At 43.6% G+C, this 17596-nt stretch overlaps 2 protein-coding genes across 2 annotated transcripts in view; both read right to left on the bottom strand.

The window, feature by feature from the left end:
* The window catches only part of ptgfrnb (prostaglandin F2 receptor inhibitor b), a 44197-nt gene extending 35467 nt beyond the window's left edge, over positions 1–8730 (bottom strand). The window contains exons 1-3 of the mRNA XM_053417400.1: positions 8308–8730; positions 3626–3738; positions 3077–3335 (exon numbers count right to left, since the gene is read on the bottom strand). Coding sequence (XP_053273375.1) covers positions 3077–3335; positions 3626–3738; positions 8308–8359 — 424 coding nt within the window. The 5' untranslated portion in view covers positions 8360–8730. The remainder of the gene's footprint in view (positions 1–3076; positions 3336–3625; positions 3739–8307) is intronic.
* A 2704-nt stretch (positions 8731–11434) lies between these two features.
* Positions 11435–17596, bottom strand: si:ch211-132g1.1 (T-cell surface antigen CD2). The gene is made up of 9 exons (XM_053417416.1): positions 17449–17596; positions 16618–16706; positions 14412–14723; positions 14234–14310; positions 13945–14110; positions 13181–13231; positions 12935–13012; positions 12130–12452; positions 11435–12022 (listed from the first exon to the last, which is right to left on the bottom strand). Exons 2-9 carry the CDS (start codon positions 16697–16699, stop codon positions 11936–11938), a joined length of 1176 nt encoding a protein of 391 aa, XP_053273391.1. The 5' UTR covers positions 16700–16706; positions 17449–17596; the 3' UTR covers positions 11435–11935.

Here is a 17596-nt window from a genome sequence, read left to right as displayed (position 1 = left end):
AGGCGACAGATGGCTGGGGATGAGGAGTACGCAGCTAAGCATTGTGGGAATTATACTGGTGCCACATTTGAATCCTGTGGGGAAAGACAGATTTGTATGTATTCAGAAGAACAAACCTCTCATCTCATCTGTAGGTTAATGAAACTTAATAAACACTGTGTTTTAAGTGGAGGTCAGATGACTAATGCTTGGTCATGAGGCAGAGCCACCTCACCGGATAGGATCACTCCCCCTTTGTGTAATGAACCTGGGCCAATGGGATCTCACAGCAGCAGTGTGTGAGCCACCAGGTCTGATTTAACTGAAATCCCACTGAAAGGTTTTCAGGCTGTAACGCACGATTAATCCCAACTTCATCCATGGTCACAGGGTTTTTCAATATCAATTCATTTTTCTCCACTCCCCTTATTCCTAAGCTGAACCAGCAGTCGACCTCAGACCAGAAGACACATGTTATAAAACCAAAATGACCGAAAAACAATTCCCCTTAATAACCTGCCAATTCTGCCCTCCCCTCTCCCCCCCCCCCCCCCATGGGAGAGAGTGCTGTGTGTGCAGGTGGGCATCCTCTAGTTAGTGCTGCTGGATAAACCACAGGGTCAGCAGTAAGTTGAAGTCCTGCGTGGACGAGACCCAAAACCAACAGGAGGAGGTCGGAGCAGAGACGTGGTCATAGGTGCACAGCAGATACTGGCTGGTGTGGTATCGACAGACACTGGATTTGACGGGGGGGGGGGGGGGGGGGGGGGGGGGGCGACAAAGGGCACAAGTGTCCCCCTCTAGTTTGAATTAACTACTCGCTGGCTGACTGTAACCTTTATCTTGGTTGTGTTCCGCTTTTTAAAATTACATCACTTTACATTTTGTAAGAGATCCCCGGGCCGTGTGATGTCTGTGTGATAGAATTGAACAATCGGCTTCAAAGATTTCCTCCTCTGGAATTCCTGACTTGTGTATATATGTATCTCTGCAAAGTGAGGCTATAAGCAGGACAGTAGTGGACACTAATAAGACGTGCAGTGGACGTCCCTGCACACAGTGGTGCTGCTGCGGGGACGTGAGCGTCTCTGGCAGATAACAAAGGCAGGACAAATAATCTGCGTTTTGCTCTATCAATTAAAATTTGCCTGAAAGGAGTTTTCAAACCCTCAGCGACCTCCACTTCTCTGGTTTCTTACATAACCAAACAGCCTCAGTGGGGCTATGGAAGCTCACTGTGTGTGTGTGTGTGTGTGTGTGTGAGAGAGAGAGTGTGTGTTTGAGTGCTGACGAACGAGGCGCACAAGTCTCGACTGGTAAAGAGCCTCAAGCACCGAATCTAACTCATCATCTCTGTTAACGACTGACTGTCTCGTGTACACACACACATACACACACACACACTCACACTTCCCAAACTGTATGATCCACATATACAAAAAACACAATCTCTCTCTCACACACAAACAGAGCTTCCTAGTTAATTCAGGTCTAAATTTAACAAGGTGTCTGGGGAGGCGCGCTGGGAAGCAGGGAGCAGCGGGAACATGATGGTGCATTACGGAGCTAACTAACCTGCTGTCAGACAATCCCTCTTTGTGACTGCATCCCTCAAATTTCAGAAACACAACAACACACACACTCGGAGAGAAGACACAGAGGGACTTGTTGTGTTTTGAGCCTCCTGCCTCTTCTGGGATCGGGTTAACAGCGGATTTAAACGAGCGCTGTCGCCCGAAATGTGCGTTTAATTAGCAACTGAATAATTATGGGGGAAGAAACCCAATTAAATTCAAAAGAAAATGCTGAGCACGAGTTTCCTCTGTTTCGCCCGTTTCTATGTCAGAAAATGAAAAATTTAAAGTGTACACAGCGCGTTCTGAGGACGGTTGGAGGAACCAGAGATGTTTCTGTATGTGGTTTCTGTCCTTAAACAGAGCAAAAGATTCCATCTATTGCTTTCGGTGAATCACAAGTGCCGGGCTTAATAGCATGTGTGGCAATATTTCAAAAATATTAATAAAAAGGATGTCCGCTCCTGCTGACTAAACATGATTCACGGTTTTACTGTTCTAACTTTGTTAAGGGCAGGGAAAGATAATGATCTGGTTAATTATTAAAAAGTCAACTCTGCCTCAAAGCACTTTTCGTTTTTACGATATTAGAGACGCGATTGTTTTTTAGTCATATAAAAGTACAAATACACAATTGTGTTTTCAGGAGAAGAGGAAGTGCTGGGTTTATTCTCCTGTATAATGATTTGACTTGTCTGGACAGTTCAATTCTACTAAAACAGGTTGTACTGGTTTTGTTGCTCTTCAGCAGCTGCTCCCATCGACACATTATGCTCTTATTCAGGTTCGTCTTTTCAATTAGGGTTTAAATGAGGCTCCAATTCAAGATATGCAGTCTAGATGCGCCTCGGAGAGTCTGAAGTAGTTTGTTGCGTGATCCAACAGGGGGCGCTCACTGGTGTTTGAGGACCACTGTTTCCTGTGGGCGAGAGTAGCTCCCTTTAACCTTTACTTTGGGTTGTTTAACACCAACGAGTGCTTTTAAGTTGAAATCTATTAGCGTCCGTATCAGAACTTTTCAGGTACTTTGAGTCTAAAGTACAAATTCGATTAGTTTAAAGTGATAAGATCGTATAACTAATTGTTTGACCATTTCCCCCCCTCTTTTTGATTTCACCCTCTGGACTGTTTTCCTTTAAATGTCAGACGATGGTATTTATATTCTCTGCTCAGAATTTGTGCTTCACGTTCCAAATCTGCGTCTCCCTGGCCTTCACTTGACACAAGCCAAGTTCTCCCACCTGACATCTGCTCCCCACCATGAGTGTGTGGACGTGTGCACAGAGTGTGTGTGAGTGTGTGAGTGTGTGTCAAAGCCAAATTTACGACTATAATCATGTAAACCCAGCCGGCGAGTGTGTGTGTGCAGGAGAATATATACATGGTCTGTAGGGCATTACTAAGTCATGGGGATGGCTGTTAAATGAACCGATGAAGCCAGCTAGCTTCAAACACATATACACTCACACACACACACACGTGTCTCAAACACAGACACACACACACACACTCCTCTCCCGTACCAATGAGCTGGACCTGAGCCTCGTAGTTGCCGCTCATGACGGAGTCCGTGCTCGGCGTCTGGCACCAGTAGAGCCCGGCGTCCAGCGCCTTCACCTCGGCTATCTTCAGATCCAGCTCGTTGTCGCTGAGCCTCACCACCGAGATGTCGCCGGACGCCACGCGCTTGCTGAACGACGGCTGGGAGTAGGTGGCGTCGAAGGTGGAGATGATCTTCAGCTTGGTCGCGCTCGCCTCCCTCGACATCACCCACTCGAAATCCTGAAAGAGGGATCATGATCATTGTATTTTCAAAGCCCTTATTGACTTCTTTGTAAGAGTTCCTATAGGATCTATTGCTACTCACAGCTATTCTGGAAGGAACTTAAAATTTGCATTAAATATCCCATTAAGATATGATTTCATGATCCATTTGCAGCTCTTTGCATGTTCTTTCAAACGTTTAAACATGTCATACTGAATATTCTCATGACAAATAAACAGCTCTCTAACTGCAAGGACTTCTAGGACCTCAAAGCACATGGTTTCTGTGGAGTCCGGTTGACAATCACCTGCTCACGAGGTCCCGAATACTCTTTGACTTCACATCGGATGGAGACCGGCTGACCCTCCACCCGGATCAGCGGACCGGGAGACACCTTCACCACTCGGGCCGAGCACCCACCTGCAGGGACGAGAGAGAACGTGAAAGAGAAAAAATGAGACTTCAGCCGGGTTTGATGGACGATGTATTGAAATCTGGAATTTCAGAAAAAGCAAAACCTCCCTGATCTATGAGCCGGCTGCACAAAAATAGAATTTGCAGGATGAATAGATTTTATTCAGTTATCATTTGGAAGGGAAATACCTTATGTGCGTGTTCCATTAGGAGCAAGATGACTAAACAGACAGACTATGATTCATCATCACCGGCCAGGTTTATAAATGGGACGTTGAGGGATGACGTTGACAGATTTGACAAACACGCTCATAAAAACGAAAAAGTCGCAATCTTGGACACGACGTCCCTGTTGCAACATACGAAACAGTGACACACACACACAGACACACAAACACACACGCAGGGCTTGTTATAACTTGACTGAACGGTATCGATAATGATGAAGATGCTGCCAGATCCTGAAGAGCGTAAAGCACACACACAAACACACACACACACTCATACACGAGAAAGAAAACAGCCGCTGGTTATGGCAGCCCTCCGGCTGATCTCAAAGACCCCCCCCCCCCCCAAAAGAACAGCAGCACACAAAGTGAGCGGGTGGCTCTCCTGACATTCCAGCTGCATGAGTGAAGCATGTAGCAGCACGGCACAGGCTGATAGAGCTTGCTTCCTGGTTCAGGCTGCAAGACCTCCCCCCCGACCCACCAGCTGAAGGTAAATTGGAGACGCTACATGCTGCTGGGGTTGTGTGGAGGAAGAATATCATCAAACTACACTAGAGCAGCTTGTTGGCAGGTAATCAGTGAGGAGGAAAAGGCCGAGCCAGGGGTCCGACCTTCACCACGAACAGGAAACTGTCAAGTGGTAAAAGTTGGCATCAGATTCGGATCCTAATCGCTGTCGGTCACAGTTACAACTCGGTGCTGTGGACTCAACCTTTTCTCCTCCGATAACAAATCCCGATCACTCAGCCCTCCAGAAAAAACAAGCCAATTCCATAACAGGACTCTCGTTAAATGTGATATTACAAACTGTCCTTCGTCTGAACAAATGTCCCCGATATGTCACAGATGGTAAATAACACACTGACCCTAGACTGTATTTACTAAAAATGGACGACATGACTGCAACATAGGACTAAGAGACCTAGCTCGATTTTGGGAACTGAACTGTGTCTTCACGCCAAGCATCAGAAAGTAGTACAAGCATTTTGGCAGCAGACCCTCGGTCACATTCTAAGTGTTATCATCCTCAGATTGAATGTGACCCAATTCAAAACAGTAATTCTTCAGCGTTTTAATTAGCCGAGAGTCTCGTGTAGAAACATAAATTTCTTCCTCGGAGCAGAAAATCTTCACCTGGACGGAGGAAGTGCTTCATAAATAAGGCTCGTGCTTGTGAGGTCCGGCGATACCCGAGCGGCTCCATCAATACTCGAGGGTTTTTTGGCGGTTGGCCTGGAGTTGTGTGTGCACGCCTGCTGAGTGTGCGCTTTTTCTGCTTTAGTAAGTCACAAGTCACGATGAAATGAGTCCCACACAAAAAGATACTGTATGTTGCCGTTTCCGATCCCCGACAGGAGCGGGCCAATGGTGCAATTTATGAGATAGACCAGAGATGGGTTGCTGGTGACGGATTGTTTGTTTGTCCGACTGCGATAATTTAACGGTGACAGCGAAGAGAAGAAGAAGAAACTCCGACGCCAAACAAGAATAACTCTTTGAATTTAATGACGGTGCGCCTGCCATACCTCAAGCTAATGGAACAAAGTGGTTTATTCAACGTCCAGTGTGAAGTGTCTGAGGTTCTTCTGCGCCGCTGAGTCATGAGTTTAACAAGGTCCGCTTCTTTCTGAATTCAAATCGCTTCCTCGAGAACATCTTTCAACATGCAAAACGCGTCTAATGCAATTTATCATCCAGCTTAAGGTGAGACAATCTATCGCTTCCTTTCCGCTCTTTGCATTTCCTTTGCTTAAAGGATGATGGCTCCATTCATCACTAAAATGAGAGACTCAAAGTTGCTGGGCCAGCAGCAGCAATAAAAAGATATGTGGTTTTTAAACTCAATTTCCAGCCGGCCTGTCCGTGTGTCTCCTGAAACAAAATACTGCTCGGCCAGCGCAGCCTGAAGGCAGGAAGGAGGTGGGATCATCCACTAGAGTCACCTCAGGCTTGAACTTTGTTCCTAAGTTGACATCGTGGAGGGGAATTGACAGCTGGTGTTAAAATGAAGAAACACACACTCTGTTCACCTCAACTGTTTTAGAGTGAATCGTCCTGAAAGAACCCGGACGACTCTCAGTGAACTTCACTGTGACGTCTTGGCCGGACCCAAAAGTCATTAAATATTTCTCAAACATAGAGGAGGGTCAGAGACTTTTGCACGACAGAGGCGGACCGCAAAATGAAATAAATGTGCTTTTGATTTCAAGTTAAAGTCGGGTGTAGTTACCTGAGCATGCATGGTGAATATAATGTGTTTAAAGCTTCCTCGTTTCATTTGAAAGGGTTTAGGTTCAGCAGGAATAAAATGTAAAAAGTATTTTCATCATTTTACCATCAATCAAAGGCGTTGCAACAGGGCAGGCAAAGAAATAAATTGCCTGGGGCCCCCGAGCTAAGAGGGGGGCCCCCAAAGAACAGCTGTTCGCAACAATTTAGTGAGAACCCCCTCAAATTCTATGTCCGGCTGTGTCGAGACAAGGCCCCACGCCACTTGTTTTATGCCAAAAGCTATTTTCACGGCCCTGTGGAAGACAAGAATGTCTATATGCTTGTGTATGATGGTGGGGGGTTTGCACTTCAACTTTGCTCATGGAGGGGGCCCCCGTCCCCCCACCCCCTAGCCAACAATCGGTGTCTCTCAGCTCAGCACAAACAAGTCGTCAGGCCTCTTCCGAGTTGCCGCACCAAAACAAAAATGGAACTTCATGGAGAAAACTGTTAAACAGGTTGCACAAGCTCACTGGTTTTGACACATTGTCAACACGACCAGTTCTGTGCTGAGGGAAACCAAATGTGGTTATGTTGGGAGGGGAAGACGAAGTGGAACCATGAGGTTTCGTCCTCTGGGGAGTCTGCACACCAGTTTGATTTTGTTTGAAGCACGAGAGTCCAAGTTGAGGGGAAGCACTTCTGCCTCTGCAGCTCCAGAACACACAGCACCCCAGGAGCGCTGAGCGATATTTGATCATCTTGCTCTGCTCTAATTTAAGCCAAGTCCCTCTCTCTCTCTCTCTCTCTCACTCTCAGTCTCTCACACACACACACACAGGAGAGAATCCACTGTTGTGCTCACAAACATATGGCAACCTCAGCAGTGGTAGGCCCTGTTTAACCTTGTTTGGCCTGGAGGGAGAAAGGAAGCTGCTGAACAAGCCTGGGTTTGTCCCAGACTGAGGTAAAATCCAGTCTAATGACTAAGCACTGGTCCTTAGGTTGAAAGCACGCTGGTGATCAGTCCCACTGGTTTCACTCTGGTATGGACGCAATTCAAATAATAAGCGTGATCATGATGGACGGTCTGGAGTGGCTTGTTATGGGACCTTGATCACCTCATGATTGGTCTTAATTGGAGCAGGGGAAGTGATGGAGGGAGGCAGTTGTGTTTTCACTTCTGTTTGATAGTTTGTTTGTGGTTGGTTTGATTGTGAACAGGATTACACAAAAACTACATCACGGATTACCACGAAACTTGGTGTATGGATGCAGTGTTGGTGCGGGAAGGGCTCATTAAATTATGGCGTGGATCCGGGTCAGGGGGCAAATCCAGGATTTTTCTTTTACTCTTTAAAGCTGCAAGAAATTGTGTTTTTCAAAATTGTCCTTGATTTCTTGCAGAATAATTCATGGATCTAGATGAGTGTGAGCAATTTGGTGCAGATCCACATAAGAATCTGGCTCCAGTAGATGTTATTGTGGTTTCATTGGGCCTCATGCTTTAATTAACCTTAAGGTAGAATATTAATTAAGCATCTCTTTAAATGACAGACTCACATTGGCTAAAACACAACTGAGCAGCTGTTACAAAACACCGAGGCAGTGCATGTAAGAGGGAAATAGCTGCAGCTCGCCCTCTCAGGGGCGGGGGAGACTTAAGCACCGAACTCCTTTTACCAACATGGCATTTTTAGCATTTTTCGCCTGTCGCCACACGCAGGAACGTCTGAGTGCGATCAAGATGCAAAGTGTCAATGTCTCGAGCCAACTCTTCAATTCGGCTTCATTCACTGAATCAAATGACACTTGTTTTCCACTTAAACCCACTTTTTTTAAACCTGCTAAACATGCCTCTGCTGACCTAGACATGCACATAGGTTGGTGGCAGCTTGGACGTTAAGGAGTTTGAAAAGTTTAAAATTTAATAAAATTGAGAGCTGCTTAATGGTTCTGACACACGCCGATGGAACCAATGGATGTTAAAGATGTGAGAATTATTTAATATGGTTTTAATCGACGCGTGTTATTGTGCTGAAATGCAAATAAACTTTAAATTGGCGTGTTTTTAAGTGAGGCGTCGGGTTGACGAGAGTTAATTGGCAAACAGCGATTAAAAAAGGTTTCTTACCGAGCGTGAAAATACAGATGATGAGTGTGAGAAGAGAATAATCCATTTTCATCCCTCGCTTCTTCCACTCTTTCCTCTTTTTCCTTCACTTTCCTCCCTCGTTCCCTTTGTCCGGAGAAATACGAGTCCTCCTCTCCCGCCGCTGCCGCTCCACTAAAACTCTCAGATGCGTGTAGTCCCCGCACCGCACCGCACACCGGGCGGAGCCGCGCAGCAAAACGGATGCCCACCGTGAGTCCCTGGATCCAGTGATCCGGATCAAGACGAGATCGCGTTTACACGATGCCCACAACACTGAACCGGTTTACTGCTGGTGCGTGTGAGTGTCTGTGGGAATGTGGGTGAGAAATGAGGAGAGAGAGAGAGAGGGAGGGAGAGAAAGAGAGAGAGTGGCCGGAAGTTAGGTGAGTGTCTGGAGGAGGAGTGGAGAGAGAGAGAGAGAGGGGGGAGACAGAGAGAGATAGGAAGGGAGAGAGAGAGAGAGGGAGAGAGAGAGAGGTGGATGTGAACCTGTCTCTATCATGTCACATGTTTCAGTGTCAGTATCTCAGATTCTGTTACTGTGTAAAATATCAGAATAATAAGAATAAAATATGCATTTTGTATTTGGAGATAGCGACAACATGCGAGTTGTGATTCTGAGACATTATTGCGGTGGCCCTGAGGTGGAAAACACAACTAGAAGCCACAAAACACCACAATAAAGAAAGATAAATAAAAAAAAACATAAGTGTATACAAGGAATAACAAAGGTTAATAATAAAAGACAACGGTAAATAGGAAAACACACCAACAAATGATAAAATACAACAAATAAGACAACACAACCATGACTTGGCTTATGTTAAAAAGCTTGTCATTAAAGGTCATTGATTCTACCACCAGTTAATGTTGCTCCTGGAACTTATAAACACACATACAATGGAAGCTATATGATCTGGGGAAAGTGAATATTTGAATTTGTATTTGGCATGAAAGTGGTTCAGTTCACATGAGGATGAGAAACCATCTTTCACTGTTTTCATCTCCTCCTGCTACAGGCTGCCGTCTTTAACGAGGCTGACACAGTCGTGTTGGCAGCTACTGTCCTGTGGTCAAACCCACGCTGGGTATTTACACAGGCCGGCCGGGTGGGGTCAAAGGTCACTGCTCAGTCAGGCTCCGCAAGCGCGCAGAGGGGTAGTGGGAGGAGCTGAGAAGTTTGGGTGTGTAGCCTCGGGGTCAAAGGTTGAAACTTCACGGGTCGTCTGCTGCGGCAATATGACTAATTTTCCCAGTGTGTGTGTGTGTGTTGTCGACTATTACTGTATGTGGCGTCTGCTGACACATAGCATCTGTTCAAACTAACACACACATACACACACCACACACACAAATTTACACACAAAGTAGTCTGAGGACATTGCATTAATATCCTTGAGACTTACTCTACTAACACTAACCTTAAACTAACCCTAACCTTAATCTAACCCTAACCTTAAACTTAACCTAACATTAATCTGAACCTATCTTAATCAGGGTTATCTAATCCTTACCCTCATTTTACCTTAACCTAAGCCTCACCTAGACGTAAACCTTACCTTAAATAAAGTTACTACTTGCTTAATCCTAACCCAAACATAACCTCAACCTAATCTTAAACTAAACCTAAGTTTAAAACTGAATGATTTACATGACGTTGTCCCCTACCATGAGTAACACCAAGATCACACACACAGACACACACACACACACACGCACACACAGTCTTATCTTTCTGCCATTACTACCCTGTCAGTTATTAACCAGATCACAGGTTCTTGCTTGTGCATCTGGTTTTAATAGAGCAACAGGCTTTTATTCTGAACCACAGACCACGTCCTCAGATAATGAGATTAGGGTTAACCCTAACCCACTTGTCACAGTGAGAATCTGACAGAGAGTCAGAGAATGATTCTTAATGTTCGGTCAAAGCTGTAAAGTGTATGAAGTGTCAAACTCTTTGATTCCACTGCAGCAAATCCAGTGTGAAAGGTGTGTGAGCGCTGGTTAAGCTCCCATGATGCAACTGCACGGTTTTCTGCAGTTATTAAGTAAGCAGAGACATGTGATGTCAACATTCAAATTTACTCTCCCTGCTAAAAAAAAATCCTACTTTTTCATGTCATTCATAGGTCGATTAAAATTTATATTTTCCATTTCTTTGCATTTCTATTTTGTTTTACAGTTCTGGTTAAAGATGAGGCCACCATGCAGAAATCCATCGAAGGTACAAATGGGAATAAAAGTCAGGATGACTCTACGTGAGAAGAATCAAAAGTCTCATCGTACATATATTAAATATAAAGACTTTTTTCCTTATTCCTTATTCTAATATTTCAACAGAAAAATCAAGCCTGAGCTTTGAGATAAAATTCTAGGAGCTACATCGCCATCTAGTGGTGGGTAATGGACCAATACAGAATCCTCTTTTTCTTCTGAGCTTCAGTGGATATTTTACCCAATGCATCTTCACATTTTTTAAAGCCATCCATTCGTCCTTCCATCCATCTTTGCATCCATCCATCCATCCATCCATCCATCCCTGCAGTTACAATAATCTGTGTAGTACCAGTTTCTCCTGCAGAAGAAAAAACCTTGTTAATGAATCCCAGTGGGAAATTGAAGCGTTCCAGCAACCAAGTCGCATTAATCATAAAATAAATGAGCTACATAAGAAGCAAAACACAATAAAAGCCATAATGAGTTTAGCTTTTTTCACACCTCCCTCATATTCTCCTCTTGTGAAACAGTTTTCTGAGAAGGGCACAGTTATTTGCAGCAGTGTGTGTGTGTGTGTGTGTGTGGCCGGGAACTAAAGTAGATTTCAAAATGATGAAATACAATAAGAGCAGCTCCGAAAAACTGTTTCTGTTTTAAAACTGCGGGGAAAGGAAAAGATCTGGTCGAAACACAAACCCCCCCCCCCCCACACACACACACACACACGCACACGATAACAATGTTGCACTCTGCAGCAGCATCTGTACCATCAACCCTCAAAACCACATACACACATTTTTGTTAAAAAGACAGGATATGTGACTGACACATGCACACTCTTCCTCCGCCGTTAGCTGCACAAGTGAAGATGACGCAGTTTGAAACATTTCAGCCGCTGTTACTTTACTGGAAAAGTCACAGCACGATTAACAGCATTTTTCCAAAAGACCTCATCGCACAGTTTCTCAATAAAAGTCCATCAACATAAGGAGGTACAGGTGGGTTCAAGACAAAAAGTACATTTCATTAGAAGAGTCATGTTCCTGTATTTGTCAAACTGAGACACAGAAATGATAAAAAAATAAACAGCATGGAGAAAATTGTTTTAAAAGTACATTAAAACTGCTGTGACTAATTGTGTCTCCAGAGGGAAGATGACACAGAGAAGAGAATAAAAACCAAATCAAATATTACACTGAGCATCTAACATAGTTCTGAAAAGGAAGAATTTAATTTTAAGGTAACATTCGCACATGGCATAAATACAGAAAGTTTGAGTTTGAGAACCTCTTTTACTTTTCGAGATTATCTGATAAAAAAACACATCCTGATGACATCATGGCGGTAGAAACAGTGACGGGTCTTCTTCTCTGACACTCACATCACGTCACACTCGTGTCCTGGGAGTCTTTGACCTGGGCTTAGGAAGAGGAGGAGCCTGCTCTTCATCTCCGTTAACATCTGCTCTGGCGTTCTGAGGAGACAGGGAAATAAAACCTGATTGTATGCTTTACTGGTAATTAGCTATGGTTCCAATGTTATCTGATGAGGCCTTGTGAAACCTCCACTTGACCCTCCTACCTGTGCAGGTCTCATGGGGCCGGGCTGGGGGTGATTGAGGGGGGGCTCTGGGGCTCTGGGACGTTGCTGTTTGGAGCGATGTTGGCGAGGACCAGTGTGGCCGGCTGGTTGTTTCTGCTGCTGCTTCTGGTCCTGGCCCTGCTGCTGGTGCTGGCCCTGATGCTGGTGCTGGCCCTGGTGCTGGTGCTGGCCCTGATGCTGGTGCTGGCCCTGGTGCTGGTGCTGGCCCTGGTGACGACGACTGGCAGGATGGCCATGCTGAGGACATTGATGGTGCTGCTGTTGCTCAGGGTTGGCCCACCTCAAGCGGAGCTCCTCCTCATCTGAGTATTAAAAGTAATGATGAGTCCAAATTTTTGTCTTTCTTGATCTTTGGCAAACATTTATAAAACCGAGGGATATTTTCTCGTTAAACTTGTGCTATGGATGTTGTGGTCATGCCAGAGTTTTGAGGATTTAGGTGCAGACCATGTATCTCAGTTTCTAAGACACACTAAACTTTAGATAGTTACCTGAACTTAAAGTGTGCTACACCCTATTGACTTAGAACTGAGGCTACATCCAAACTACAACACAGGGTGTCATGTGATGGGAGCCTGACGAATCAACAAAGCTTATATCTTAACCGAGACGACCCAATAAGCAAACAGTTGCGTCTACGTCATTATTTCCAAATATCTCTTTTCCAATCGCACATTTTGTCCAAATAGCTAAATTTTCATCATCTCACTTATCAAGTATTTATTGTGTGAAATAGTGTTAATTCTAAATTTAATAACAGACTAAACAGACGAAACAAACGTACCGATCTTCTGAGTTCTTGTTTTCCGTTTGGCCCGGACACAGCAAACGATGACGATGATTGTCAGCAGGAGAACGAGACCTGATCAGGACGGAGAATAACAGGGATGTGATTAAAACATGTGAAAATCTAAAACTGCGTCAGGTTTCATTCTTCTCAAGTTAATTCCACAGTATTTCCATTCACAACATACACAAGTATTACAATACTGACAGGTTAACATGGAACTACACAGAAGAGCAAACCTACCTCCACCACCACCCACACAGATCCAGATGAGTTGCCACATGCCGTCGGGGTCTGAAGGAGGAAAGATGGGAAGAAAAAAAATCTAATATTGATTTCATATGTTTTTGTGTCAGTTTAATAACTGGTTTTATTCAAATGACTATTTTCGTGTCAAGGGGTTCGAGTGTGTGATGGACAGTGTATCACATTTGAGGTGATTGTGCTACTGTGATAACCCAAGTAGAATAAATGAAAAGGCTGAAAGCAACACACACACACACACAAACACACGCACACACACAGAACAGCATTGTTATGTCCAAATAGTTTGATAGACGCAATAAAATTAGGGAATTAGTGAATTAGGGCTGTGATGAAGAAAAAAAAAACAGGGAGATTTCGAGAATATAGACATAACATTAAAATAATTAGGATTTATTAAAGAAGAAAGTCATAATGTTACAAGAAATCTGTCGTAATTCAGAATTAAGTCGTATTAATATGAGTAAAAAGAAAATAACCAGCAAGGACAAATTGTGCTCGCCGGGACTTCCACAAATATCACACAGATGTAAACAGCGATAACCTCACAGTCGACCACACACAACCATATCCTCCAAGAAAGAACAAACTCAGATCCCTGCACATCTTCTTATAGTCTTGCTACTCATGATAATGTGGAGCTGAAGGTTAAGCATTTCTGTATTTGTGAAACCTGTTGTACAAGATCCAGGATCTTATTTACCCCTGGGAGTGGCCCTAATATACCACAGGATAGCACTCACGTTGGCAGAGGCCAGTTACAGTTGGACTGGTTTTAGGGCCGAGGGCGTTGGATACTCTGCAACTGAAGGAATCTTTGGAATCTTTGAGCTCCAGTATCCAAACCTGACTTTTCTGTTTTTGCAGCTCTTTGTCATTCTGGAGCCAGACAAACGTGAGCCCCTCGGCCTGCGGGGTGACATATCATGAAAGGACACATTAGAGGATTATCATGAGAATTCAAATTATTAAAGTAAACCAATATGGGTTCTTATTCCCTTTTTATTGGCACGATGCTCCGTTTGCGCTCACCTTACCAACGTCGCAAGTCAGATTGACTTTTGACTTTGGGAGACAGTTAGTTTTCAATGTTGGCTGCGGGGCACGATCTGAGTCGAGAGGAGCAGATCCATCATGATTCAGAGTGGTGCTTTTTATGCAGTGTGAATATAGAGGGATGATCAGAAAGATAAAATATGTTGAAACTTACCAAGTACACATACATGTACGCTCACTAAGTTTGGTACTGATATTCCATCCCCTGTGTAAACCGTTGGGGTGTATTCCCCCGCGTTGGCTGTTTTCACATTCCTCAGAGTTAGGGATCCATTTGGAAAAAGATCATCTTTGCTCCCACTCTTGAAGTTGTACCCCCCTGCCCCGTTAGTCAGGGGTCTTCGTTCCACGATTACGACAGAGCCATGCTTCCACTTCACTCTCTCTGTGTCTTTCAGCTGGTGACCCAGAGGCACCGCGAAGGCCTCTCCTCTTGCGGCGTACCTGTCGCATTTGGGCTGAGACTCTTTGGAGGAGAGAGACAGATACACATAGAATGAGACGCTGTGAATGCCCCCATAACTGTTTTTGCAAATGTCAAAGCTTCATCTGTGGCCTGAAGCTGCTGCAGCCTCCCTCACACCTCAAACCTATGAGAGAGCAACACACACAGAGGCAGCCAGAGGAGCACAACACAAATGGTACAGGCTCTGGGGAACATGAAAGTCACCAACAACGGCTACAGCACACATTTTACTCTTCAGTCTTTGAGGAACAAAAGAGAAAAAGCTTATATGAAGTGAAGAGTCTGAAAATAATAGTTTCAAACTCAGGTTTAATGATTGAGTGATTTGAAGGAGTCTTTCTTTCCCACTCCTCAACCTGAAGGTTCTATGTTACTCTGGTGAGTGGGTGGATCAGTTCAAAGTCAATCCGTCAAACAGCTGCTGGTAACGGTGTCGGTCGCCAACTGTTCTCGGCAGAATGGTGGATTTACAGTTACAGAGATTTAAGTTGTATTTTCCGTGACATCAACTCACAGGATGTACGTACTGTGTGTGGCCAGGTCAAAAGTGAACAATTTAACAAAAGACATGAACCTCAGTGTGAAAACACCCTCAAAGGGAGTTTAAATATGCCTTAAACTTATATATTAGTAAAGATACAACAATTCTCTGCCATCACAAGCAGCGTTTATATTTTCAAAATAGGAGAAATTAAATAACTTTCACAGAAAAACAAGCTGATAATCTACAATAAAAGTAATGAAAAAGTTGCATCATTCACTTGTTAAAATTATCTTAAAACACGATAAACTTCCAGCACTGGCTCACAGTTCTTTAAGGGGCTATATGCTTTTTTAATTCCGGATCATGAAATGAAGTCGGTCAAAACCGCAGAACAGCAGGAAACAACAGACAAATGGTTGAAAGCTTCAAGTCAACGATTTCACACCTTTCTTCTGAGGCTCAGCTTCAACACCCAGCACCGAGACGTCTAGAGAGTTATGTTCAGCACAAGATGTATTCCTTCAATGCCTGAATAAAGATTAAATATTGTCTGGAGTGCTTGAAAATGTAAAAAGATTTCAACAATTTCATTATTTTTGTTTATATCGACCATCTTCACGAGACACGTCTAGAACCTCAGTTTCAAGAGATAAAAGATTTAACACTTTGAATATATAAGAACCTGTGTCTTTTTTTCATGTTTTCTACGCTCCATCCTTAACGTGGATTTATCTGTATCGTGTTTTAATTCATTTTGATTCAATGGCTAAAATCGCTGCGTTACTATAACCAGTCCCACCACATCAGAAACCAGTCTGGGCTGCAGCGGCGGCGGCACTAAGGGCCGTTTCTTTCTGTCCGAGTCGGGTTTCGAACTCGCATTCGCCCGCGCAACCATTGATAACTATAGGCTCACAAATATCAACTGAATATAGAACAAATCAGAGCATCACACAAATGAAAAAGAGAGTCCTCATCTTATTGTATATTTAAATGTCGCGTTAGAAGAACCAAATATGTCGTAACTCATTTTATTTCACCAGGAATAAAGAATATAAAATAAAAAGAAACCTCCACCCTGACATTGACCCTGACCTGTTCCCTTTGAGCAGCTGCGTTAAAGAGTTTAAAAAGGTTTTGGCCAATTTTCCTACAACTTACAAACTCCATGTTTTGAACCTGAATAGGAGGATGTTAAACATGTATATGATGTTATACATGATCCTCAGAACAAATGGGGTTGAAAACACTTACAGAGGTATATTAAAATCAAATATTCTTTGTTTGCTTATGAAAATATCACAAAAAGTGAAAGTTAAAACGTAGCAGTCAGTTTGAAATGTTCTGCGAAAGGAGAACAGGATTCAATCTATTGATCTGTTCCTCACTATGATTAAAACTGTTCAGTACCTGTGGAGGAGCTGACGGAGCAGAGCAGCAGCAGCAGAGGGACTCCAGACAAAGCAGCCATCTTCAATGTCATCCTCACCATGTTTCGGCTGAAAAGAAGAACAGCCGCTTTGCGCTATCAAGGTTATTTCCTGTCAGCGCGCGCTTTGATCATATTCATGCATGTACGTGTGCATGAATATGGTTTCTAAAGGAAGTGATCCAAGGGGCCCTATCTGCTTTCATCGCCACAGCATGAAACAATGTTAGTCTACGTTTGCTGCTTCAGGGACTAAAAATATAATCTGTGACCTCAATTTAAAGGTCATCACAACATTATCCCAAATAATTACATTTAGGTAATTTATGTTTTAGATCTCAAAGAATACAATCCAACTATGTTCTTAAATTCAACCCTTTTAATTTGGGGTCACTAAATTTATAACAAGGTTTCAAACAATTGGTTTATGTCATCTCTTCCATTTGCTCTACACTTGCTGCCCACGTTCACACATAAAGGGAAATTCAAATAGTATTTTCAACAAGTTTCCTCTTATTGTGACAACATGTCAAACAGCAAAGTCATGAGCTAACGAGTTATATAAAACATTCTTTATATCTGTGTTTCATAAGGTAAATAAAGATGTGTGGATATTTCTCTCTGAAGTTTAAAATGTGTCTCACATCTGAAAAGAAAGATTCCTTATTATCCTTATAAAACAGATTTGATGTTTATTTTTGCTTGAATGAAAAGTTTTAGTAACAACACTATCCCCAGGGAGAAACGCTTTTTACAGCCATTGTGATAAACTTTTGTCGACACTCTTTTACGTAGAAGAATAAACATCTCACCTCTGAAGCCTGGACCTCGCCCTCTCTCTCTCTGACTGCACTGGAGGCCGAGCTAGAAGCTGCCTTATCTACATCCTTTACACAGACAAGTGGCAGGTGACGTTGTGTGTTACACTCAACTCGACGAGTGCAGGGGAAATGTGGAAAC

The sequence above is a fragment of the Pleuronectes platessa genome, chromosome 24, assembly GCF_947347685.1.
Source record: "Pleuronectes platessa chromosome 24, fPlePla1.1, whole genome shotgun sequence".
In the NCBI taxonomy this organism is placed as follows: Eukaryota; Metazoa; Chordata; class Actinopteri; order Pleuronectiformes; family Pleuronectidae; genus Pleuronectes; species Pleuronectes platessa.
The sequence above is the reverse complement of the archived record's forward strand: the minus strand, read 5'-3'. Positions and strand labels throughout refer to the sequence as shown.

Bases quoted from the DNA above. Each gene is read 5' to 3' on its own strand.
- si:ch211-132g1.1 (XM_053417416.1), bottom strand. From the start codon at position 16,699: ATGGTGAGGATGACATTGAAGATGGCTGCTTTGTCTGGAGTCCCTCTG. The intron at 14,111-14,233 runs GTGAGCGCAAAC...GTCACCCCGCAG, and splicing joins TGACTTGCGACGTTGGTAAG to GCCGAGGGGCTCACGTTTGT. The intron at 13,013-13,180 runs GTAGGTTTGCTC...CGTCCTGATCAG, and splicing joins CTGTGTGGGTGGTGGTGGAG to GTCTCGTTCTCCTGCTGACA.